The sequence below is a fragment of the Stegodyphus dumicola genome, chromosome 3 (genome assembly GCF_044657685.1).
Source record: "Stegodyphus dumicola isolate Sdum_Otavi_A_Nest chromosome 3, ASM4465768v1".
In the NCBI taxonomy this organism is placed as follows: Eukaryota; Metazoa; Arthropoda; class Arachnida; order Araneae; family Eresidae; genus Stegodyphus; species Stegodyphus dumicola.
In genome coordinates this window covers 94,934,945-94,962,371 of record NC_140770.1, presented here as the reverse complement: position 1 = coordinate 94,962,371, position 27,427 = coordinate 94,934,945, and the positions used below count along the sequence as shown (strand labels likewise).

At 33.2% G+C, this 27,427-nt stretch overlaps 1 protein-coding gene across 1 annotated transcript in view; it reads right to left on the bottom strand.

The window, feature by feature from the left end:
- Positions 1 to 27,427, bottom strand: part of LOC118196159 (uncharacterized) — a 105,909-nt gene that overhangs the window by 40,242 nt on the left and 38,240 nt on the right. Inside the window, exons 5-7 of the mRNA XM_085813095.1 lie at positions 24,866 to 25,001; positions 18,459 to 18,543; positions 7,496 to 7,772 (exon numbers count right to left, since the gene is read on the bottom strand). Of these exons, the coding sequence (XP_085669221.1) occupies positions 7,496 to 7,772; positions 18,459 to 18,543; positions 24,866 to 25,001 (498 nt within the window). The remainder of the gene's footprint in view (positions 1 to 7,495; positions 7,773 to 18,458; positions 18,544 to 24,865; positions 25,002 to 27,427) is intronic.

Sequence of the window (27,427 nt, the reverse complement as noted above, 5' to 3'; positions counted from 1 at the left end):
CAGACGACGTATGTGAATGAAGACGTGCCTTTATGACGATTTAATATTCTTCAAGCTGGACGACATATGTGAATGATGTTACATGCTACTTGTCCATTCTTCTGATTTTGGACGTTAAATCGAAATTCGATTTTGGGTTACATTGGATTGGCCAAGATATATATTGGATTATAAGGACTGCGCCAAAGTTAGGTAGGCCCATTTTTCCCTAATTCGTTCATACTTTATTAGTATTACGATTTTAAGCTGTGTTTATTCTGTTTAATTCTCATTCATACATACCCTATTTCATATTCATATTGTCCTATTTTACTGTTTAAAGAACTATGGCCCTAAAATTAGGTGATATCCCATTGATAGCGAATTCTCTTAAATATGGCACAACACGAGTTATTGAATTATTTAATACCGTGCTCGGATATTCCGATTTTGATCATTCTTCGCGAAAGAGAATGCGAAATTTTGACGCGTTCCCGGACAGTTTCGATTTGGCAAAACATAAAGAACTTCTATTAAAAGATTTCTCCTTATCAGATTTTATATCAGTGGCGAATTTATTGCATTTGGAAGCTTCCACTAATAAAGATGTTTTATGTGAAAAAATTTTTCATGCGCTCACTAATCTGACGGATTTTCACAATTCCCTAGATGTTAGTTTTTTATCCGATGATGATCATTCAATTTCAAACACCGACAGTGGACCGACGCCTGTAGGTCTAGGTTCTTCTATTCCCCCTTCCCCTCCCTCCACGGCGCCAAGCCCAAATCGCGTTGTTTCTTCTGACGCGGAAGTAATAAATTTGAATTCGAGTCGCTCCGGTGTTTATATGACAGCGAACACCGAGATTCGCGAGATGAGTCATGATTTATGGTTTATTTTGAGAGATCTTTCAAACACTTGCAGAAACTTTTCAGGCAATGATTCCTATTCAGTCCATGCTTTTTTCAACGATACAGAGGATAATTTCCAATTATTCCCAAATCTTACCGACCAGCAAAAATTAGTTTTTGCGAAAAGACTTGTTGTGGGTACTGCTAAAACTTTTTTGTTTTCACAACGGAATCTCAATTCATACGACATGTTTAAAACATTATTACTTAATGAGTTCTCCGATAAAATTACGTCTATTGAAATTCATAAACAACTCGAAAGAAGAAAAATGCACTCGAATGAAAGCTCTTTGCAATATTTTATCGCAATGCGCGAAATTGCGAATCGTGGTGACGGTGTTATCGACGAGGCTTCTGTCATTCAGTATACCATTCAAGGAATACTAGGTACCCCATCCGATAAAATTATTCTCTACGGTGCAAAATCATATTCTGAATTCAAGGAAAAGCTACGCACTTATGAATCTGTAGTTACGACTAGACATACAAATATCTCTCATCCATCAAATTTTAAAAATACGACTAATGGCCCCAGACGTGGTACTGGACGAAAAAATTCAGACCAACAACACGACACGAAATTTAATAATACTGGTCCATCTAAAACTAAACCACAAACTTGTTTTAACTGCGATGAGGTCGGACACCTCTCACGGTCCTGTCCTAATCGTTCTCTTGGCCCAAAGTGTCTAACTTGTTGTCGTTTTGGACATAAATCTATGGATTGCCGCCCCACTACATCAAATGAGACTTCCATTCCACCTGCCGAAGTAAATACAGTACAAACCTCTCACGGTAATATGTGTAAAACTGTCGTTATACTCAATAGCACAGTTTCTGGATTAATTGACACTGGAAGTGAGGTCACATTACTGAACGAAAACACATGGATTCAACTTGGTTCCCCACCACTTTCAAATAATTCTGGAGTGTTAACTGGTCTCGGATTCTCGAAAATTCCTATTATTGGCTATTTTCAAACCATTATCAACATTGATAATCAGGACTTTCCGGCTAATATTAGAGTTGTTCCAAATCATTCTATGCAATTTTCTCTTATTGTAGGATGTGACGTAATTAAAAATGCTAAATTAACTATTACACCAGACGGTATATATTTTTCAAAACCTCCCGAGCAATGCTTTGAAACTGCTCCTGAATCTTTCATTTTTGCAATAAATGACGATGTTCCAGCTTTTGATATTGGTTCAAATGTTTCCAAAGAAACTCGTGCTGCGGCAGAACGTTTTCTGAATTCTTATGTCCCAAATAAAACAAAGACGACAGATATTAAACTTAATATCACTCTATCCGATGATAAACCGATTTTTCACCCTCCTAGACGCCTTCCTTTTGTTGAACGGGAAATTGTTGACAAACAAATAAATGAATGGTTGAAACTTAAAATTATTGAACCTTGTTCATCTCCATATGCCGGTCAAGTTCTCGTGGTGCGTAAAAAAGACGGTACACCCCGTGTTTGCATCGATTATAGGAAACTTAATCGACTTTTAATTAAGGATCATTTTCCTCTTCCTCTTATTGATGACATTTTGGATAAACTTCAACACGCGCAAATTTTTAGTACTCTTGACCTACGTAACGGCTTTTTTCATGTGCCAGTAGCGGACGAAAGTAAACCATATACAGCTTTTGTAACTCACAATGGACAATTCCAGTTTCTTCGAATGCCATTTGGTCTTTCAAATTGCCCTTCAGTATTCCAGCGCTTTATAAATTATGTTTTTCGTGATTTAATTGTCAAAGGTTATGTTTTACCCTACATGGACGATGTAGTTATTCCCGCCAAAAATGAAAATGAGGCCATTCATCGTCTGAACCAAGTACTCAAAGTTGCTAGTGAATATGGTCTAGAAGTTAATTTTCGTAAATGTCAATTTCTTCACAAAAAAATCGAATTTCTTGGACATATCGTTGAAGGTGGTAAACTTTTTCCTTCCCCTTCGAAAACAAAACCTGTAATTAACTACCCCGAACCTAAGAGTACGAAAGACGTCCAACGCTTTCTCGGTCTCACGGGATGTTTTAGGAAATTCATCCCCTCATATTCTAGCATTGCAAAACCCCTTAGTGATCTCCTTCGTAAGGACACCCCCTTTCAATTTCATGCTCATCAGAAAGCCGCATTTCACAGATTAAAATATTTGCTTTCTCAACAACCAGTTTTAAGTATTTTTAATCAAAAGAGTCCTATCGAAATTCATACCGACGCATCCATTGATGGCTTGGGGGCAGTCCTACTACAAAAATCTATGAACGATAACAGCTTTCACCCTGTCTACTACATGTCAAAGAAAACATCGGACAATGAGCGTAAATACACCAGTTATGAACTCGAAGTCCTTGCAATTGTTGAAGCTTTAAAAAAGTTCCGTATTTACGTCCTTGGTTCACATTTTAAAATTATCACTGACTGCAACGCTTTTGTGCAAACTTTAAATAAAAAGGAACTCAATTCGAGAATAGCCCGATGGGTTTTATATCTCCAAGATTTTGACTATGAAATTGAGCACCGTACCGACTCAAAGATTGCTCACGTGGATGCCCTCAGTCGCAGTCCATGTTGCATGACTATCCAAGACAGTGTCCTCCAATTTCGCAAAGCACAAGAAACCGACGCGCATATTACGGCTATTAAAGCATTCCTTCAAACGATGCCTTCGTATGATAACTTTCTCGTTAAGAACAATCTCCTGTACAAAAACGTCAACGGCATTGACTTACTTGTGGTGCCTGAGGATATGCAGGCAAATGTCATAAAAACAGCTCACGAACGAGGCCACTTCGCCGTAATCCGCACTCAAGAACTTTTAAACAACAAATATTTTATCCCAAATCTGAAAGAAAAAATTGAGTGGTGTATCCGTAACTGCATCCCATGCATCCTCAATAATCGAAAGCGTGGCAAATAAGATGGACTACTGCACCCCATTGAGAAAGACGACGCACCCTTGCACACGTACCATATTGACCACCTAGGTCCCCTTGCCACCACATCAAAGAAATACAAACATATTTTGGCAGTTATAGACTCATTTACTAAATTCGTGTGGCTTTATCCGACAAAGTCTACATACGCAGATGAAGTTATCAGTCGGCTGGAATCTCAAAGATCAGTCTTCGGAAATCCTTCACGGATTATCTCTGATCGAGGCCCTGCATTCAAATCCACTGCATTTGCAAACTATTGTGACACACAGAGAATAAAGCACGTTCTTATAACAGCTGGCCTCCCACGATCGAACGGTCAAGTTGAGCGTTTGAACTCCATTATTATTGCTGTCCTTTCTAAACTCTCCATAACCAACCCTGAGCAATGGTACCGCCATGTTCCCGCCATGCAACAAATTATTAATTAACTTTTCAACGTAGCATCAGTTCTACTCCCTTTGAACTTCTCTTTGGGACTAAAATGAAATCGCAAAACGACATAAACATTGCTGCTCTAATCGACGAGGAGATCAAATCTGCATTCATTCAGCAACGTGACGATCTCCGTAAGGACGCAAAACAGCAAATCTCTAAAGTGCAAGACGAAAATCGCCATACTTATAATTTGCGACGAAAACAGGCACAAAAATTTCAACTTCATGACCTTGTGGCTATCAAACGAACTCAGTTTGGCCCTGGTCTAAAACTCAAACAGAAATTTCTCGGACCTTATAAAGTCACCAGGCTCAAACAAAATGACACATATGATGTGGAAAAGTGTGCATTTTTCGACGGACCATCCAAAACATCTACTTGTGCTGAATACATGAAACCCTGGTCCAACAATATTGAACGTATCACTTAATTTTTATTAAACTGTCAGCATTATAGGTCCTCCTGTGTTTGGACAGATGACACCTGAGAACTTTCTAATATTTTTTTCCCTCATATCAACTTTTTAATTCATTTTGTCATACTAATGTTCTTTTTATTTTTAGTTAACTGCTGTGGTGTGTTTAAACTATTTTTTTTTGCTCCATTTGTGTAAGTATCCTCAGCTTTGTATCTACAGATTATTTTTTCTCATACCTATGTTACTATATTATAATAATTTTTTTTTTAAATTTGATGATATACTATGTTGCTTCAGGCGAGGTCGCCTGTCCGGTCATGATGGCCGAATGTGGGAAATGTTATGTCATGATATTCCCTAATCCCCTACTGTGTGACGTATGCATTGCGTCAGCATGTGTTTCCCGCCTTCGGGAGAAGACGAGGTTTAGCTGGCGAGCGGAGCAGACGTCGCTTGATCGCTCGTATACCATTTTCATTAATTGTAATCCTAATGTAATCTATATTTGTAAATAGTAATAAATGTGTGTTATCAACTATGGTCGTTGCCTTTCCCCACATTCATTATACGTTGTACATATAGTCTATAAATTGTAAAAATTAGTAAAAATAATTTATGAATGTAATATATCATTTAAAGAATTTTGTATCATAATCATTAAATCAAACCTAAACGATAAACTATGTCCTGCTGAGAAAAGATAAAAGTAATAATCCAGAAATGATTAACTACTGTTACTATATACACTGCTCGACATTGAAAATGCAAACACTAAAATCATCGAAATGTTGAAAAACATCGACATTGAAAATGTTGGATAATAACCAAGAAGGAGTGGTCAGAAAGTGAGGAAATTTGGAAAAAAGACAGAGACAGCAAGCAGCAATAAGTGATCTTTATTTCAAAATAATAGTCAGAATACAGAGCGAGAAGGAAGTCAGCTCAGTAGGATGTAGGACCACCAATGGCTGCGATGCACGAGGAAACAAGTCTAGGCATAGAGTCAATAAGAGTGCAAATGGTGTCCTGAGTGATGGCTCCCTTTCAACCATTTGCCACAGTTCGTCTTCTGAACGAGGCAGGGGCGGAGCCTCTGTATACCTTGCAGAGCATGTTGGCAGATGCGAGCACTGTGTGGTCAGGCATTATCCTGCTGAAAAATTGCATTAAGCAACCCCTAAAAGTAGGGGGTTGCCACCGGCCGTAATACATTATCCAAGTATCGTTGCGTCCTCATAGTGCCCTGAATACAAACTAGAGGTGGCCTGGAATCGTAGGCAATAGCGCCCCAAACCATTATGCCATGTTGTCGTGTGGTGGGGCATTCCACAGTTACTGCCGGATTAGATATGTCTCTCCGTCGACGCCACACACGTATGCGACGACTGTCACTGGATTAAACAGAAGCGTGACTCATCTGAGAACATGATGTTTCGCCATTCTGTCATCTACATAGCTCCAGTCCGGAATTATTCTAAACATTGGCGTCTATGCTGTGGGTTCAATGGCAGCTTAATGGACGCCGTGAGTGCAGGACACGTTCAACCAATTGACAGGAAATGGTTGTGGTCGACACGAAAACATCAAGGGTATCGAGTATCTTGCACATGCTGCAGAATCGTGGTACAAGTGACTTGCGGGACCGCCACAGCTTGTCGTCGGATGTGTCGATCCTCGCGTCTTTCTGGCTGCACCTGCACCCCTCCTTCTTCCCACATTTTCTTGTTCTAACCATATTCGCCATAGCCGATGCACCATGCTCGCATCCATTGGGTATAAGCTGCGATTTGACGTAAGGACCAAGCCGCCCTTCTCAGCCCGATCACCATACACCCTCGTAAAATCGTCTATCTGCTGGAAGTGCCTTCATTGATGGCAGCCTGGCATTCTCTCCTATTACAGGTATCCTCCGACAAAAACCAACTTTCTTCGATAATTCGGCTTGCAGAAATAACGACACAAATATTGCCCATTCTGCACGTTCCTTCCCTTATATCTTACTTCACATGCGTCAGAGAGCTGAGCATTTCACATCATTCGCATAACTCAGTGACGGGCGTCTACTCTAAAATTTGCATAAATTTCTGACCACTCCTTCTTCGTGTTGCATTTTCAATGTCGAGCAGTGTAAAAATACTTTTGCTGTTATAGTAAAAATTGAAAATATAACTCATCGATTAGTTTATACAAGTAATATCTTAGTCTGTTACAAAATTTAGACATTTTGGTTATCATATTAAAGAATAAGATAAAGAACTAACAAAATATTCATGTTTGTTTATGTTCTAAGAAAGGCTGGTCTCGGGCAGTCATCTTGTTCTCCAAAAGAGAATTCACTTAATTATTATAACTTGTTTGGGATATGGTATTTATATCTTCAAATATCACAGACCTTGAAAAAGATTCAAAAATTTGAATCATCACTTTTTTGTCATTCAAATCTTTTAAATCTAAATCTAAAAAAAGTGCCAATGCTTTTAAAAACTGGGAAAATTAATTTTATTGACATCCAGTAGACATATTCATTTAATATAATAATTTTAAGTTATTAGTTAAATCTGGCTAGATTTTTTTATCTTTTGGAATTAGTTTTTTTTTTTTTATAGCACACTGTTTAAAAAGATGATTTTCAAGTGTAGAAATGAACATCAATATTATGAATCATTTCCAGAGAAAAATATTAAAATACTGAATTAATATGAAATCAGATTTTATTCACAGAAAAAAGTGATATATTATTCTAAAGGAATCCAAAAATATTATGTTATGAAAAAATATATAAAAATGAAATTTACATACCTTGCGCAGCTTTTCAATAGCATCTTTTGGTACCTTTTTACCAATAAGTTGTTTAGAAATTACTTTAAATTTCATTCCATTAAAATAGCTTATGTTAAGTGATGATAACCATGCCTTAATGTTAGGCGGAGGTTTTATTCTAGCAGCTCTAGATAATACAGAAGTTTTATCAAACTCGTCTTTCAATAATATTTTCAATCTACGAAATAACAAGAGAAGTTTCACATATGTCACAGGATTATCTGTATGCTCTTGCAGTTCTTTATGTAATGTATGCCTAAAAAAATAGACATTTAAATGAATTTTAAAAGCCAGTTGTAAAATTATACAAAAGAATCAAACATACATTTCAAATTTAGCAAATAACCTACAGCTAACCAGGGCAGTTTATGTTTAACTAGCTTTTATCTTGGCCATCATTATTGGGATTTCTTGATCATTATATTGGAAAAATGGAATGATTGCCATATAAAGGAAACATAATTGTTGTATCAGGAAAAATTATGTTTGAAAATTATCTGTAATCATCTACACGCTTCAAATGTACTTAATAGTCTCTTGATAATCAATATGCTTTACATTTAATTGAATTTTACTTTAATTGTCATATTGAGACTTCACGTGACTGTTGTATGTGACAGAAATGGCAATTTTCAGATTTACTTGATTCTGTGTAATGTATTATAAGTCAAAACTGCTTTTTAGTGCAAATATTTTAATACTTCAAAAATAACAATTTTAATCTTAACTGAAATATTTAATTATTTACTTACAATTTTATATTGTAAACAATAATAAAAATGCATCTACTCTTTATCACAGTTAAATGTAGTAACATGTTGAACTTCCATATGCATAAAATAATGCTTACTGATATGCTACAACAAGACATTATTTTTCATGTGAAATGTGATCAATGCAATGCAACATTTCGAGAACTGGAATTTTAGATACTTATTGAGAAAAAGAAATGAACGATTTGATTAACATTATTTGAATATTGTATTGCAATTTAGTGACTCATTGGAATGGGTGGGAAATACATTTTACTTGATAAATACTGTAACTTAGTTTAAAATTCTGGTACTTGCGTATTATCCCATCGACCATGAAACTGTTGCCAAGCAACGAGATTTTGTTTTAGTTTTGGATAAGCATATTATAACAATACACTCGTAACATCTATGCTTTTGTTTGATGTAAACTCGACTAATTCACAAAAAGACACTTTACTTTTTTGTGAACAAGGACATAAATTAGTTGTTATTTCTGTAATTTTTTTCCCTCATTTTGAAGACACAATTAAAATTTGTGACCTGCTTTCTACACAACAGAAAGCAGTGGATTACTTTTAAGGTTATGGCATCCTACTACAAAAAACGTGTTTGTTCATGTAAATTGGAAAAGAGAATGGTTTATAAATGGTCAGCTGAACATGACCTACAAAATAGTCTGTCATAGTAGATTAAAAAATACCTATGGGAAGTATGTACTTACAGCATTCTAAACAGAGCTTCCAATAAAAAAAGAGGGTTTAAAAAAATAGTATAAACCAATAAGCCTCTTTATGGGTGGAATACTGTTTACTTATATAATAAAGAATTGTCAATCTTTTCATATTTCCACAGGAGTGATTGGTGCACCTCTGGCAGGATCTCCACGAATTTAGATGGTTCAATGGCAGACAATTTCTTAAAAATGCTTGCTTTATACAAATTTACATATTTTCACATAAAGTAACTTCTTAACCCTTGACATCTGGGAGACGTCATTCATATCATGTGCCATTTTAGACTTTGCCGTCTATAAGATGTCGAGAACTGTCTTTGGTGAATACAATGCAATATATTATTAGATTCTTTAACTGTTTCAATTATGCGTCGATGCTGTTTTGTTTAGATTATTTCAGATGCTTTCTCTCTCTCAACAGAAACAAACAAAATTGCATCACCAAAACTGTAAAGAAAAAAAAGCACAACAAAAGTGGTAGTCAGTATAGCAGTGATCTCGTACACCAATCACAATAGTACATATTTGAATTTAGTAAAAATTAGAAATAGTTTTTCCAACATGTCTAAGTTGAATGTATTATATGAAAGTGACAATGAAAGTCTATTACTCCATTCTAGTGATGATAATGAGAATTAAAATGGTCATCAAAATGTTTATACTGTTGAGTATTCAAGTGATGCTTCAAAAAACAAGTGAAGCTAGCTCTGTTCAACAAAATGTTTGTAAATGTGCAAGACCTATCTCAAACAGTGAAGATTCTGATGTAGAAAAGGATGAATGGAATTGGAAGGGAAAAGAAAATATTGTGAATATAAAACACTTTATTGGAACTTCTGACATCAACTGTTTAGTTCTACAAAGATTGATAGTTAGCGAAACAAATAGATATGCAGCACAAATGGAAATGGAACAAAACATGAAAATGAATGAGAAGCAGTATCCACTAACAAATTATGAAGTTAGAACATATTTTATGTTATGCATTATAATGTCACAGGTAAAAGAATCTAAAATAGACATATATTGGTCAAAACGAAAAATATCAGAAACACCCATATTTTCGCAAACTACGCCTCGTAAACATTTTGATTACAATAAACTATCTTCACTTTCTGGATGATGAAATGGTTTCTAAAGGAGACAGAATATGAAAGGTTCAATCAGTGGTGGATTACTTGAATAATCAGATTTCCACAGTTAAACAAGCCAGAACAAAATACCATCACAGACAAATCCCTAATGAAATTCAGGGGGTAGATAAATTACATGCAATTCATAACATCCGAATGAGCAAGATTTGGAATTAAATTTTATAAATAATGTGAATCAAATTCTGGGTATTGTTACCAATTTAAAATTTACACAAAACAAGACAAAATTCAAGGAAATAATGAACCTATTTTGGAAAGTGCAGCTGTGCAATTAGCCGAACCTATTTTAGGGAAAGGATATACGAGGGCTATCCAGAAAGTAGATTACGTTTTGGAATAAAAAAATAAACAAAGTATAGGAAACAAATTTTATTATATACAGATGAAAGCCACACTCAAATACTACTTTTCTACATAGTCACCATACAAATTAAGGCATTTATCGTAGCGATGTACGAGCTTGGAAATTCATCGTCGAAAAATTCGGCCGCCTGCGCCTTCAACCACTTCGTTACCTCTTCTTGCAGCTGTGCGTCGTCATCAAAACGCTGCATAGCCAGCCACTTCTTCATTGCTGGGAATAGGTGGAAGTCGCTCGGTGCCAGGTCGGGACTGTACGGCGGATGAGGAAACAACTCCCACTTAAAAGATTCAAGAACTTTACGAGTGACATTTGCCGTGTGGGGCCGGGCGTTGTCGTGAATCAACAAGATCTTAGAGCTCAACATTCCTCTGCGCTTGTTTTGAATTGCTCTTCTGAGTTTTTGGAGAGTTTGGCAATACCTTTGAGAGTTTATTGTAGTGCCTCTTTCCAGGAAGTCCACCAAAATTACACCTTTTCTGTCCCAAAAAACAGTCGCCATCATCTTCCTTGCCGACATTGTTTGCATGCATTTCTTGGGTTTTTGGGGAGAACTTGTGTGCCCCCACTGCATTGATTGCAATTTCGTTTCACAGTTCACATGTTTCACCCATGTTTCGTCACCAGTAACGATGCGATCGAGTAAAGAGTCACCATCCTTATGGTAAGCGTCCAAAAAGTTCAACGCTGCAGCCATTCGCTGATTTTTGTGGTCCTCTGTCAAGATTTTTGGAATCCATCTTGCACAAAACTTGTGGTAACCAAGCTTTTCGCTGATGATTTCGTGCAACAAACTTCGCGAAATTTGTGGAAAACTCAAAGAAAGTTCCGTTATTGTGAAATTTCGATTTTCACGGACTTTAGCATCGACTTTTTCGAGAAGTTCGGCGGTCACTATGCTGGTCTCCCACTTCGATCTTCGTCGTGAACATTGGTTTGGCCATTTTGAAATCTTATGACCCACTGACGCACTCCACCTTCAGTGATAATGTTGTCCCCATACACTTCACGAAGCTGCCGATAGATTTCTATCGGTTTACAGTTTTTTGCAGTCAGAAACCTTATTACTGAGCGCACCTCGCAGCTCGCGGGATTTTCAATTAACGCAGACATTTCAAACCGTCACAGTATCTGAACGGAGCACAGCACGGCTAGATGCAGACTGAGCTGCGCAACGCTCTGACCCCAAGATGGCCGCGCTAGCCCCGCCCCTAGCGGACACAGACGGAAACGTAATCTACTTCCTGGATGGCCCTCGTACCTTGTTTTCAGACAATTGGTATTTGTCGCCTAATTTATTCAAAATTTTGAATGAAAAAAATACAAATGTTGTTGGAATGGTGAGGGGAAAAAATTGGAAAAATATGCCAAAGAAGCTGCCATCATATAAGTTAAAAAAAAAAATAAAAAAAAATAAAAAAAAAAAAAAGAGAAATAAGAACACTTGTAGAGCTATTCTGTCCTTATGCTGACATGACAAGAAGGGTGTGCATATAAAATATGCACAAAACTCTCAAAAACAGAAACAGTTGATATGGGGAAAATAAGAAGACAGGTGAAAAAGAAACTGTGTGGAAACCAACCTGTATTGTGGAGTACAATCATGGAATGGAAGATGTCAATAGGCAAAACCAATGTCTTGTATTTTTTCCTCTCATGCGAAAGTGTGTAAAAGGATACAAAAAAATTTTCTTTTATATGTTTGATATAGCTGTTCATAATGCTTATGCCTTATATTCCAAGTTGTCTACTTCACAAAAGCAATCAATTGTGAATTTCCAATTAAATATTGCAGAAGATATGCTCTGTTATATGTCCTTTCTGAACTATCTGACACGCGGAAGACTGTCGCAAAGTGAATACCCAACTTGGTTACAAGCAAAGCACTGGCCCATGCATATTTTCCTAAACATATACCTGTGACAAATAAAAGCAACATCCTACAAAGAGATGCCATGTATGCATAAAACATGGTGTAGCAAGTGAAACAACTTGGCAGTGTAAAACATGTCTAGTTCGACTACATATTCCAAATTTTGAGATATATCATACTTCACAGAACTACTAAATTATTATTTTATAGTATTACTTAATTACTATATAACACTAAATAAGGTTGATATATAAGTTGTACATTAACTTATATATCAACCTTATTTAATGTTACATAGCAATGTAAATTTGAAAATCAAATGTTCTGTTTCTAAGCTTGCACATGAGTGTCTACAGTTGAGCCAACTTCTTCGGACACGTTGATATGTATTTTATTGGTATGTCAAGGGGTTAACAAAAAGACTCAGGACCATCCATATGCATAACATGATGGAATTAATTTTGGTAAAAAGTACTGCACATAGAGATCCCTCCTGTTAGGGTGATAGCTTTCATTCTCTGCAGTTAATTAGATACCCAATCTTTCCCAAAAGTAAAGAGCTCATCAAAAATATAACTTAACTAAAATTCAGTTTTAAATTAATATCATATCAGATACGCATTAGTTTTTTCAGTCATTGTTAAATCATTTCCTTATCTCTGAAGCATGTATGCATGATAATATTCTCTCTATTTAGCCTATGTTAAATAATATCTAGAATAGTGGTCAATAACAATTTTGCATCAACAGAAAGTTATGTCTTTGGCATTTAAAAAAAAATGATCATAATAAAACAATGTTCAAATTGTTGCTAAATCAGTTAAACAAGCATCATGCAATCCTAATGTATTTCACAAACTCATAAAAATGCTTTATATAGGTAGGTAGTTATGAAATAAGTGAAAATTTTAAAGTATTGCATACATTTATCAAGCTTAATAATAGTCATATAAACATATAATGATATAAGTTTCTCTTCTTGCTTCGTGTAATAATAATTTGTGGTGCATGAAGAAATATACTTTTTTCCTTATAATAAATACATAAATAAATAAAAAAATATAAATAAATAATGTAGGCCATGTTTTTCTCCCCAATGGGTTTTTGAAAGGTTTTTCTAAAACTACAGAATGTTTCCTTGTTGCTGTACCCAATTATTTTGTTTCATCAAATATTGAGCCAAAGGCATAGGGATACAAATTAAACACCTCAAAAAATCAAAATGTGATCCAAAAATACATGGCATGTCTTTAAAAGAAAAGCACATGTTTTTTCAACTAGCTCAAAGATGCAATTTATCAACATATGATGGTCTTTAAAGTCTGAAGCACCAGCAAAAAGAAATTATTAAAATTTCAGAAACCATCTCTGGCATGCCAATATATCCATTATTTTTGGTTTTGCATCTTGGCATGGTCTTCGCTATTTCTCCTTTACAGAGTATATGCATTTTGCAATATCTTTTCTCCTTTACAGAGTATATGCATTTTGCAATATCTTACACATCCTTCACTTTGTATAAAATCCTTTATTTTTGCATCATGAATCACTAATCACAAACTTACTTATAATAATTGTAATTAATCTTTGTAGATATGAAAAGTTTCATTTATTTAGTTCTGACAGCCCAAAAGAAATTTACCATAAAATGCACGAAAGTTTGTTGTTACACCTAATTTACAGAAAACCACCAGAGATCTATGGTTTTCATATTTTAAATAATTACTTCCCTTTCCTAGACAGCTTAATTACTTTATTTACTTACAGAAGCATAAATTTTTATTTACATTTAAGACTAAAATTAAAAGATTTTAGAAAAATAAAACTTATTTTAAGAACTGAAATTCAGTTAACTGATTAAGCTATGTATTTTGCTGTGTAACATATAAAACTAATCTCAGATAATTAAACATTAGAATTTGACCTTAAAGCTCCAAGAAAAGAGAGAGAGAAAATTCCCTGATAATAAGCAATCAGTTTTCATAAGCATGTACCTTAGCTTTCGAAATTCTTTCTTAAACTGTGAAGACTTCTTTATTAAGTTTATCATTTGATTCAGCGTTGCAAAATGTTTGGGAATTTTCACCATTTACTAAATTTTCATTCTAGTGATTATTGCAGTAGAAATAAAATTTCTTCCAGTTATAGAGTATGTTTCCTCTTCTCCAATATTTTCAAGCATCTAATGTGCATATTTTGATATCTAACAAGGTGATAAAGTACTCCCCCCCCCAAAAAAAAAAAAAAAAAATTACAAAACAAAGAAATATTTCAAAAAAAGAGGAAAAAATCTGAAATCTTTCAGATTTTAAATTGTCAAAGTCCCTTTGGACATTGGGTCTCCAATTTTCGTTTTTTTAATTTTTTTGCGTTACATTCATTTATTTATTAAATATCACGTTCTTCGCACTTAAACCATAAAATTCAGTTCAACAGCAACATATAGCAGCAGCAAAATAGTTTTAAAGTGAGCATATCTTTAGAATTTCTGATACACAGACTCGCGCACTGGAGATAATTTTTTTTTTTTTTCTGTATAACGTTGCCATTGCTTGCTTTGAAATCCTTCAGTTTGTTAATCAAAAATTCGTTAAAGTTTTACAAAATAGGAAATTGATAATAAAACAAATTCCCAAATTTCAAATTTGGTATTCCACATGCCCATATTCACAGGAGGATTACGTCATTCAAAATTCGATGGCTCTATGTACCATTGTTTTATCACAATGCAAGAAATATACACACATTTATCCATATTTTTCATTACTGAATTTCTTTAAATATAACACAGGGTGATAATACTTTGTGGCAACAGTTTGAAAAGTGATTCCCATTTATGGTGAATTAATGCAAAAATTGCAAAACGAAAACAATAGTCCTTCAGGGACAAAGCCCCTTTGGACTAAAAAAAAAAAAAATAATAATAAATTATATAAGAAAAAGTTACACCTGCCCCAGACATCACATTGCTGATGCTCCGGTTGGTATAGTGTTTAGCAGAGGCTAACTGCTAAACCAAACTTGAGTGCTGCTCGGACTCTCATCACCTAAGCTTGATTGTTTGTTAGCGTCATTTCCCCTTTCTCACATATGTACAATTGTCTACACTGTGTAGTACACTCTGGACATGCTCTAAATGATGAGATAGAAAAAAAACTGAGAAGTTCGATCATTTCCAATAAATGCTTCAAAAGCAAAGTGTTCATCCTTTTGAGGGTAATCACAGTGCTTTGGAGAAAAAAGGCAAGCATTTCAGAAATGTGCACTCTTGCTTCTCATTAAGGATAAAAAAACTTTAAATTGGCATGAGAAAAAAGTACAAAAATGAAACAAGAAAAATAATGAAGGGTAAAATACTTCATTTTCTGAAAATAAGAAATAAAGAACTACATTCAATCCCACACAGTAAATAAAGAATACCAACAATAATTAAAACAGAAATATTCTACTTCATGACATGCATGTGTGCCACTCATCTTGTTATGTGCATTTACATCTGCCATATAGCAGGTGTCCTTAAAGTGCTCATATAACTAAGACCAGGGACAAATAGAAAGGGCTAGCTCATTTCTTTGTTTGACTCCTTGCTGATACGAGCCTAATGGGGGAACTTAACAGGCAGTAATCTGACCTCACTGTGATGCCACCTGTTCTGATTTCCGGCGTTTAAAACTGTAGCTTCATTCAGCTGCGAGACGATTTTCTAGAGGTTACATATCCCAAATTAATTTTAATCATATATATATCTGTTTTCTAATAATGTATATATTTAAAATAATTTATATATATGTAATTTTAGTCAGTTTTTATTTTAAATTCTATATTGTAAAGTATCGTTTACGTAACATGGCTTTTTGCGCTGTAGTAACGTGCCGTAGCACTTACACAGAAGTACGAAAGGATGAGATATTTTATTTCATGGGACCAAAGGATCCAAATGAGATTTTGCTTTTGACGAAAGAATGGATACACAAATGTCAAAGACAAGATTCTATTAATGTAAAGAGTGGAAAATCTGCAACGAACATTTTCTATGCAGTGTTTATGATGATATGAAAAATCGCTTGTTTGGATAGCCACAAAAAGAAACTGTTGAAATGGAATGCTGTGCCGAAAGTAAATTATGATGACAATAATAAATTGAAATTGATGACAATAATAAATCAAATTTTAATGATTTTGGAATAAAACTCACAAATAAAAATGTAGATATTCCTGAATGCCCTAAGTTTAAGGATAAACAAGAATGCACTGATAATTTGAAGAACAAAATAATATCCTTAGAAAATTGTATTAAAGTATTGAAAAATAGGGAAAAGAAAAATTTTAGAACGTTTGTTCAGTGGCAAAGAAGGTAAAATTGGTATATCTTTACCTAGTATTAGTAAATTAAAGAAATGGTGCGCTAAATTTTAGTGTAGTCCAAGAATTTAAAGTGATGTTCTTACTCTAAAGAAGGAAAGAAGTGAATATTTGTATTCTGTAGAAAAAATATGCGTTCTCAATTTCGACAAAATGCATATAGATTGAAAACTCTGCTATGACTCTAAACTGGAACAAGTTCTCTGTTCTTTTCAAAATTTTAATTAGAGGTCTCATTTCGCGCTCTGCCTCAAATTACTGAGAAACCACGTTTTAGATAAATGATTTGTTTTAGAAGATGGAACTGTTTCAAATTTTGATATTATTAAAGAGGTTTTAAATAGAGATTGAGAAGAAATCATATTGTGTCACAAACTAAAACCGAATTATTTAATGGTCAAGAGACAAAAAGTCGCTCCAGAGAAAACATTATTTTCAAAAAGTACCACAAAAGGTATACTCCACCCCACAGGAAATCAAAAAGCATCTGACTTCTATGAGTTAATCGATAATATCTCTGGTATTATGAATAGTACCAAAATAGTACCAAGAATAACAGGTATTTAACAAACTAATTTTGTTAAGTACTTGTTAAAGTTATTCTTATTGTATCCTTTGTAACTAATTATTGATTAGATTTTATGCTAGATTAGCAATCTAGATAAAATATAATAGTATAAAACATCAAAGTAATTGGCATAAAAAGACCTGCTTCCTTTACTCATACTTTTGAAAAATTAAAAGTACTGTATTAGATACTCTGAGTAAAGCTATTTTGTCAAAATTAAGGTAACAATCTTACATACATTTATTTAATTGTAATATAGATATAAGTATAAATTACAAAATTATTTTAAAAATATCTATTATTATATTGAATCGGAAGAGAATTATAACAATGTAAAATTTACAATTAGGCAAAAAATCAAACGTAGGTTAGCAGAAATGTTGCCATATATGTTTAAAACTATGTCAATGTAAAATTGTTTTTTGAGTAAATTTAAATAGCTGCTATTATAGTTATCTTAGAAGCAGTATAAAAATTCTCTCAGTTAACATGCAGATAAAGAAATTATTAGAAATAAACGTGCATTGAATAAAAAACCTGCAAATAAAAATTTAAAAACCCCATGGAACTTTATGTTAAAAGAGTAGCACATTTTATCTATTATTTTAAAATTGAGTAAGTATTATTAAATTTTTTAATGGTTCAGTCTAAAATGCATAAAGCAGTAACATTGTCTCTTCCAAATTATAGCTATCTTTCACACACACCTCATTTTAAACGCTGGTTCAAAAACACTAATTTTCAAGCTGTGAATTGCATCTGCGCGCTCAGTGTCATCATGACTACGTCATCACTTCTCACTTTCTGCTTCAGGGGAAAAAGCTCTATGAGCTAGCCCTTCTCTTCTAAGTCCTGACTAAGACCTGCCTCCAAAAATGAAACAATCAATATAAAAAAATCTGCCTGTTATTTAAGGAGAAATTTATTGATCAAGAGGGAAAAAAAAAAAAAATTTATATGACCTTACACTAAAAGAATGAGAACCACCTCCAAAATTCCCAGTACAGCAAATTTATATTTTTATTTATTTATTTTATTTATTTGTTCTGCACATGGAAAAATAAAATTAAATAAATAAATCATATTATAAAATTTTACATTTTTATTTAAGAAACTTATTTTTAAAAAAAACTTACTTTAAAACAGCAGCATATAAATCATGGTACTTTTTGCCTAAACTACTTATCATTAAGAGAGCACTATATAAGTAATCCTTATCAGCTGAAACAGAAAGCAAATTTTTCTATAATATAATGAATTAATTCAATATCATAAAGTTATAAAAACAAAAAACACTTTTATTGGTATGTCTGTTTAAAAATTTGAGCGCAGACTCCAAACTACAGCAAAACTTGCAATTAATCAATGCACAAACAATATTTTTACAAATTTGAAAATGTGCTAGCAAAGTAGTAAATTTCTTAATTTAGCCATTAATTTAATTACATTCAACTTAAATTTCATAAACAGAGAAAAACTGAATAAATAAAAATACTTCTCATAAATTACACACATATTAAATTAGAAGTTCCCTTTTTGTTACTCAAGCAAAAATATCACTAAATCTACTAATATATTACAGAAGCAACCATTTTGAATCATAAATAATCGTAGGAGAAATTAAAATCTTTGAGGTTTGGGGATTCTGATTTCTACAAAGAGTTTTAAAAAAATTAATTCTAGATAGAATTAAGAAAATACGGAACTACTCTCATATATGCTCTCGGTTGGCGACATTCTTCTCACCAAACATTTTTGGCGAGAAACTCCAAGCCGGCCATATAACTACTTAAATTTTTTGTCTACATTTCAAACTTTAAGCCTAAAATGTCTGCAAAAACCATGTTTTGAACACACAATTTAAGCTAAAAATCCGATACAAAAACAAAAATTTTAGATAGCAAAAACATAAAGTTTCTAACCGAAAATATTTGACAAGAATCCATGTACACAGCAATATGTTTAAAAAAAAAAATCACAGAATTGCACAATCTATGCAGCGAAGGAATCTACGAACTATGCACACCTAGCTTAAATAAATTAACATAACAATGATAAATTTCAAGAATACCATGTACACAGCATTCTGTTTAAACTTTGAAAAACATCTACAAATTGCACAATCTAGGCATTGTGCACTAATTAACAAAATAAACTACCGTATTTGACTGCATATAAGACGTACTTTTTTTTCCTACATTTGGTCTCAAAAATGTTACCTGCGTCTTATACATGAAGGACGCAGGTTAACTTTTAATACTGAATGCTATTTTTAGCTCGAATAAAGGTCTACACACACATAACTTTTTCTACATCTGCCATAATTATTTTGCGCATGCAAGAAATATCTGTCGCCAAAGCTTTAAGTTGATGTCGAAGTTCGAACAGGTTCGATGGTCACATTACATCTAAGAAGCCTTTCCTTCTTTACATAGACTTTCTTTGACTCAGCCGACACATGTGTCGGTATCAGTGCTATTCTGTATAAACGTCTCGGTATCGGTGCTTAAAACTATTTGTTTAAAAAAAAAATACCCTGGAAAATATGACTACAGGAAGCAAGAGATTAAGCTATACAATTCAGTATAAACTAGGAGTGTTAAACTACGCCAAAGTGCATGGAAACGGAGCAGTAGCAAGGCATTTCGATCCACCTACTACCAAAAAAGAGATACGTTCTTGGCGACTGCAAGAAGATCAACTGAAGACTGCTAAAAAAACAAAAACATAACCTTTGATGACCAGCTCCATCTTGACCTGAACTTGAAAATGCCGTAAAAATATGGGTGATAGATAAGGGGGAATCTGGGATAAATGTTTCAACCAAAATGATAATCAATGAGGCCAAAGGATTTGCAGAAAAGCAAGCATGGTAATCAGAACTTTTCAGGGTCTGAGAGCTGGTGCTACAGGTTCATGAAAATGCAAGGCTTATCAATGCACACAAAAACAACTATTGCACAGAACATGCCAGCACATTATGAAGAAAAAATACTAGCATTTCATAGGTTTGTGATAAATGCATGCAAAAAAACTTCTTTTGAGCTTGGTCAAATAAGAAATATGGATGAAATTCCACTCACATTTGATGTACCATCCAACAAGACCGAGTATTAAAGGGTCTAAATCAATAACCATAAAAACCACAGGTCATGAAAAAACCTGATATACGGTAGTTCTAACATGTTGTGCTGATGGCACAAAACTAACACCGTTTTTCATATTCAAAAGAAAAATTCACCTGAAAGAAAAACTTCCAACGGTGTAATTGTTCATGTTCATCCGAAAGGCTGAATGGATGAAGCTGGAATGAAACTGTGGTTACAGATGGGCACGACCTGGTGGACTCTTAAGAAAACCCTCTCTTTTGGTTTTGGATCAGTTTAGAGCCCATAGAACTGAAACCATAAAGAATAAAGCGAGAGAATTAAAAACCCAGATAGCTGTCATTCCTGGTGGACTGACTAGCTGAAGCAATTGTTAAGTCCTTTAAGAAGTGCGGAATCAGTAATGCTCTTGACAGAACAGAAGACGACGCATTACTCGAAGAAGGTGATACTAGCAATGACGGAAACAGTAGTGATGACGATATTCTAATTTTCGATGATGATGATAGTGAAAAGGATTTTTAGGGTTTTGAAAGTGATTAAAGTCTAATTTTATGATAGGCAACATTTTCCTTGAATCTGTGTTTCTGTGTTTTTTGTTGTTTCTGCTTTATTTTATATTATGTTTCATTGCTTGCCGTTCATTCATTTATTCATTATTGAAATTTACATATCATGTTCAAAATAGCTTGCCGTTTGTTCATTTTCCTTAATAAAAATATGTTTGGTAATTGCATTCAATGCTTGTTTATTTGGCTTTTACGAAACGTGAGAACTAAAAGAAACCACATTTTAAGTTATTGTGGTACCGAGCTCTCGCATGGACTATTGAAACTTTTTCCTCTTGTGTGTGGCCTTCTAAATAAGGGTGAGTCTTATATGACGTCAAATACGGTAACTAAAATAAATTTCACGCAATTCAAAAAAACAACAATAACGATAGAAATTTGTATTAAAAAAAAACATGAACATTACATTCTACAGAATAAGAACTAGAAAAGTACACTAACCATGAATGAATGCTTCTTTGAACAACAGAAATACCAAATTCAAACATCACCAAAACAATTTCACCACAAATTTGTTAAAAGCATCTTTTCTGGTTTCAGAACAATGATGGTAAAATATATAAGACAACAAATAAAACTCAAAAACACATTTCCGAATATAAGTATGCAACGTAGCTTTAACATGCCGCCTCGTAATCTCTACCGTATTTATGACAGCCAGACTCACTATCCACAAAACTGATACTATGTTTCACAAATAAATGTTCAAAATCGTATTTTCCTAAAAACGTGTAGAATTTCCAGCCACCCAACTAAACTTTTGCCAACACGTCTTTCAACGCATCATTTAAAACCACACAGCACAGAACCAACTAGCAACTGAACCCAATCCAAGTTTCCACGTAAAAAGGGTTGCCATAAGAAACCAACATCGCCCCCAAAACCATCGCAGAACATGCAATTGTGCCAAAAACCAGCGCACAACACATATTGCTGCATTTGGCAATCCGAGGGCACATATAAGAGTAGAGCCAAATATACATATCATATCAATAAAAATACTTATAATTCATTTATAAACTACGAACATAAAGGTTTATAAGCAGCATAAAATTATCTAAATTCAGAATTAAAAAGATTATCTAATTCAGAATTCATACTTCATATGCTTAAATTAGATAATCTTTTTCTATAAAATGATTCTTCATTTGCCTGAATGTTTACTTTCCCACAAAAACAGCTTCAAGTGTTTCTGTACTTAAATTCGGTCAAAATACAATCCCCCCCCTTTTTTGTAGTAATAGAAAAAAATTATTCCACACGTTGCATTTTAAGTACATTTTGCTGTGGTAAAATCCAAAAACATTGCATTTAAAAGCTGTTTTGAATGGTTTGTAACTGAAATTTAAAGGCTCTATTCAGTTAAAAATTGAATTAAATAGCATTCAGGTTTTATAACTTCCGTTTCATTAGGAATTTGGTATTTCTTTCAATTTTACAGCTCTGCCTTTGTGAAAATACATGCCATTTACAGTTACCTTTTATGTTATGTGCAACTGAAAAGTCTTTGTCGCTACAGTAAAGTGCATGTTTACATGACTTAATGCATAAAAATTCTGTAGAATATGAGTTATGAAGAATATGAGTATGATTAGTTGAGCCTCTTATTCTGAGGTAACATAATTCATGAACTTAAAAAGCACCCAGTTTAATCACAACTCCCAAAAACCACATGCAACATTTTCTTTCCATACATAAACAAACAGGATCTCCTGGCTACACAAACCCTTCACTGCAAGGTGCTTGATTGGACAGATAAGGGCTGGAATTTACAAAACTAAAATTGGTTTCTCTTAAATCAGGATCAGCATCAACTTAATATGTGATACATGATGCAATGAGCATTCCACCAATCAGCAGAGAGAAATCAGCAAGTTTAGTTTTACGTACCATCTCCCTTGCCTCCCTTTTCCTGAGTTTTTTCTGTAGTTCATATTTTCTCTAAAATTTCTCAGAAAACTACTTAGAATCTATAATAACTGGAGTCTATGCTTAAGTTATGATATTTAGAGAAAATGACAACAATAATAACTGAAGGAATCACCCAACAAATAATATAAACAGAGCTAAGAGAATTTCGAGAATAGAATACCACACATTAAATTTAAATATTTCAAGGATATCAAACATTAAATATATATATCTAGCAAATTTTTAAATGCCCTTAATAAAATCACTGACAGATTTGAATAAATTTTATGCATATGATAAATTTTCAAGTACTTATTATTACATATTTTTCACACTCTTAGTTTTATGATATATTTCTGGGGAGGGGAATGATATTCAATTATATTTTACATCTAAAATGCAAGACTAGATACATTAGATGGAACCATCTAAATGAAGAAGTAAAGATTATACAAAAAAGATGATTGGATATGGCTGTGATTCTTGAAGGCACATAATGGCTCTGCTAATAAAATCCAGTTTTACACAATGTGCATAGCTGGAGAGGTAAACACATTTTGACACACAAATGCAAAACATAATAGCTGAATCTAAAGAATATTAGCGACCGAAACATAGAGATGTAGAAATTATTTTCACCAATTACTGACAGTCTCAAGAAAACCAGTATTTCAAATGTCATAGACAGTTCTGATAATATTTAATCTAGCAAGATACCGAAAATAACAACGTGTATGAACCCGTGGCATCAGGCAATGACAATGGTTCATATATCAAGAACTTAGGAATTAATAATATGGTTTGGTTTGGTTTATTTAATTATGGCAAAGCACACTAGGGCTATCTGCCTAAGGGAAGGGATGCCTTTGTGGTGGACTTTCTAAGGGAAACTGGTTCGTATACATGTTACACATGGGGAAAACCATGAAAACGCCCATGCAGCCAGCCCGTTCGCAGGATTCGAACCTCGGACCGAACTACCAGTGTTCAGCGACTTTACCGCTCGGCCGCTGGTGGGCAATTAATAATATGAAAAGCTGAGTTAGTTATTCCATTTTTAATGGTCTCTATACAATTTTTATAGATGCCAGCAGCCATGTGTTAATCCCTTTTTTTTTTTTTTTTTTTTTAATTCTTTTTGTACTCAGAATGAAAGAATTACTCACATGCTGTTTACACAGAAAAACTGCAAAGTGCTTGGAACATGCAAGTTAAATTTTAAATATTAAACTCGATTTATAAAATCATAACTTCTAATCAAGTGAAGAATAATTAACAATAAAGTCCTAACTTTGAAATTGATATGTTTGATTTATAAAATCATAACTTCAATGAAATATTATCAATTGACTTCAACAAACTTTCTTTATTAATAAAACACACAACAAAAAGGATAGAAAATAAATAAGGAAATACAGTACATATATTATCAATTTCGAAAGAATATCAGCTTCAAGTCATAACTGTCACAATAATTTACAATGCTGAATTAGATCATTCTTCCCTATATAAATTTTAAGTTGTTTGTAAGGTTTTATTAGTAAGTGATATTTTTTTATTTATGTAGGTTGCTATTATCTCCTCATTTAAAAAACTGCAAAGGCTTTTTTAAAATAAAAATAAAGTGGAATTTTTTATGTTTTTAAAAAAGAAGTAATCTTGAACAAATCCAAGACAGGGAGAACTCTTGTCACAAAAAGTTTACTTCTGACTACTAAGACAGTTTTACCAACACGAAAAGTATTTTCAAAGTTAATTTCAAGTTAGGTTGTTTCCCAATAAGATTTCTTTTTCAAAAAATCCTTAAAAATATTCAGCTAATTAGATATTTTATTTGTCTTAAAGTTATTAATAGCTAAATATTTCAAGTTTAATAAAATTAATAATATACAAACTCGACACACTTTTTAGGTTTACAAGCAAACAAGTAAATAAACTGAAAAATAACTTTATTACCAGGCAACATTCTAATAGCCGTCAGGATGCGCTCAATCCACTGAGATGCTATATTTTTTCCACTTAAAACTATACCCACTTGGATCAAATGAGATAAAAGTTTTGCACAACAAACTTTCATTTCTGAAGAATCCTCCTGTAAAGATTGAAAGTAATATTTAGGTAGGACATATATGTATTAATATATTGTTAAATAAACAATTAATGAAAATGTCAAAACCATTTATACTGTTCAGTTTCATTATGTATGACATCTTGAATGCAATGAAAAATTCATTAATTTAAGGCACATTAAGGCAATTATGACATCTATTTTAAGCAAATTAATGCATATTTCAAACCTTAAACAGCTTTAAAAAAATTCATAGTTTAGCATAAATCTTAAGCTCTTCATGAATATAAGCAAGTAAAAGCCTTTTGAATAAGATTAATACAAAATTTGAATAATGGTTTATTTTATAATTTACAAAACATTCATATTTATAAAATTAAAATAATTCTTGGATGATTTCAGACAGCATTTCATACAAAACAATTTTAAACAAAATGTACTTTTTTAGAGTACTAACATTAAAAATATTCTGTTATACTGAATATCCATGCAAAATTACATTGCATAACATTGCCACATTACTAAAACTTCAAATTTCATGAACTGCAACTCAATTGCATTATAAGTTAATGCAATTAAAACAGCACTAACTATCCAAGATGGATGAAGGCATATACAAAGAATTACAGCATCCATAAAGACTAAGATCAAATGTACAATGAATTTTTTTTTTTCAAAAAATATGTTTAATAAAGATTCAGGGACCATGTGACAATAGACAAATCATGTAGGAATATCAATGAATCATGTAATCCAAACTATGAACTAGAATTTATATGAATCAGCTTTAAGTAAGGAGTGGGGAGAGTACAAGACTAAGATGATTGTTGGTAATGCATATGAATGGGAATTAAAAATTTTAAACAATCTCATAATGTCTCGTGTAAAATTCTCTCAATGTCAAGCAATTGTGTAATGGTCTTTCAGTACAAGAAATGAAAAATAATAATTCTTTAGATACTGCATTTACTCTAAGATTAATTTGACCAGTGAGACAATTAGCTGTTTTCCCATGCTTAAAAAACTGTTCTATGTTCTTAACCAACTACTCGTTAGAAATTCCTAGTATTCTAGAGACATCCTGCTATGTTTGACTTGCTTATGAGTCAATCAATCCTTCATCACTCAGGGTTCAAAGCCACATTTTAGTTAAAAAAATAAGCACCTATAAGCACTTTTCAAGCACGTTTTAAGAAAAAAAAATAAGCACCTGCCTAATTACATCATACACAACTGTATAACCTTAAAAATTAGACTTGTAATTTAAAATATGAGAAATGAAGTACTTATTAAGAGAGAATAAGCATTACCTCAACCATGGAAAATAATTACTTTTTTTTGTTTTTAATTTTAAATAATAGACAGAACTAGTTTACAATGAGAGGGGAAAAAAAAAAAAAAAAAAAAACCTATGAAGAACTAAACTATATTACAAGATTTAATGATGAAATTTCAGTTCAAAATAGAGAAAATAAATAATAATAAGGCATATTTATTGTATTCGCTTGGAACCTAATAATAAATGCAATTTATTTTTCCACTCATATTGATATTTAAATAGTTTAAATCTAAATTCTGAACATTTTCTAAATTTTCATTGTATATCAGTTTTCTCTTAACAGATATTGCAAGCAAAGTAATTTAAGTAAAAAAGAGGAACATTTCTGTAATCAGAAGACAGAAATTTGCTTCATGCAGTCATCTTTAACAGTAAAAGCTTAACTAACCCGCATACTTGGAAATTGGCGAATATTCGGACAGTCGAGCGTAACTTGAAGGAGCGGAGTGGGGGGGTAGACTGTAGCCGCTCTTTAGATTTTTCCGCTAAATAAATGCTTTTGACATTTCAATATGTGCATCATATAAAAATAAACCAACGGAACTAAAAAATATTCCGCTTAGCAAGCACAGTAAAACTCTTTTAAGTGCTCATAAACAAAGCTCAGACTGAACATCAAAATTAATTATCTCTGCAAAATATCGCAAACATTATTGCGCAATACGTGCGCTGTAATTCTTCCCTACGTGATATTACGCAATTGGAATCAACAACTGCCGGTATTGGGAGAAAAAAGAACTAAATAACTGGGGTGTTTTTCATTCTAATTTTCAACAGACGGCATTAAATTTCTGGAATAGAATCATTCTTCGCTTGGGTTGGTAGACTGCAGAACTTTTAGTCCTATTCAATCCAGATTGGAAAGTGATCCCCCCCCCCTGAAAAAAAAGGTCTGTTGCTTGTTTTGCAGCGAACTGTAACAGTTTCAATATTCAAGATTTTGCGGAGAAAGGAAAGACCTCCCAACCTTCGTACTGTATAATGTATTGGCCAAAAAAATTAAATTATTTTGACTATTTGATTACTTTCCCTTTATTTAAGCCATTCCCAATATTATTCCTTAGAAAGCTAATCTGTGTTAAAACACAACCATTTTTGGAAGTTTACTATA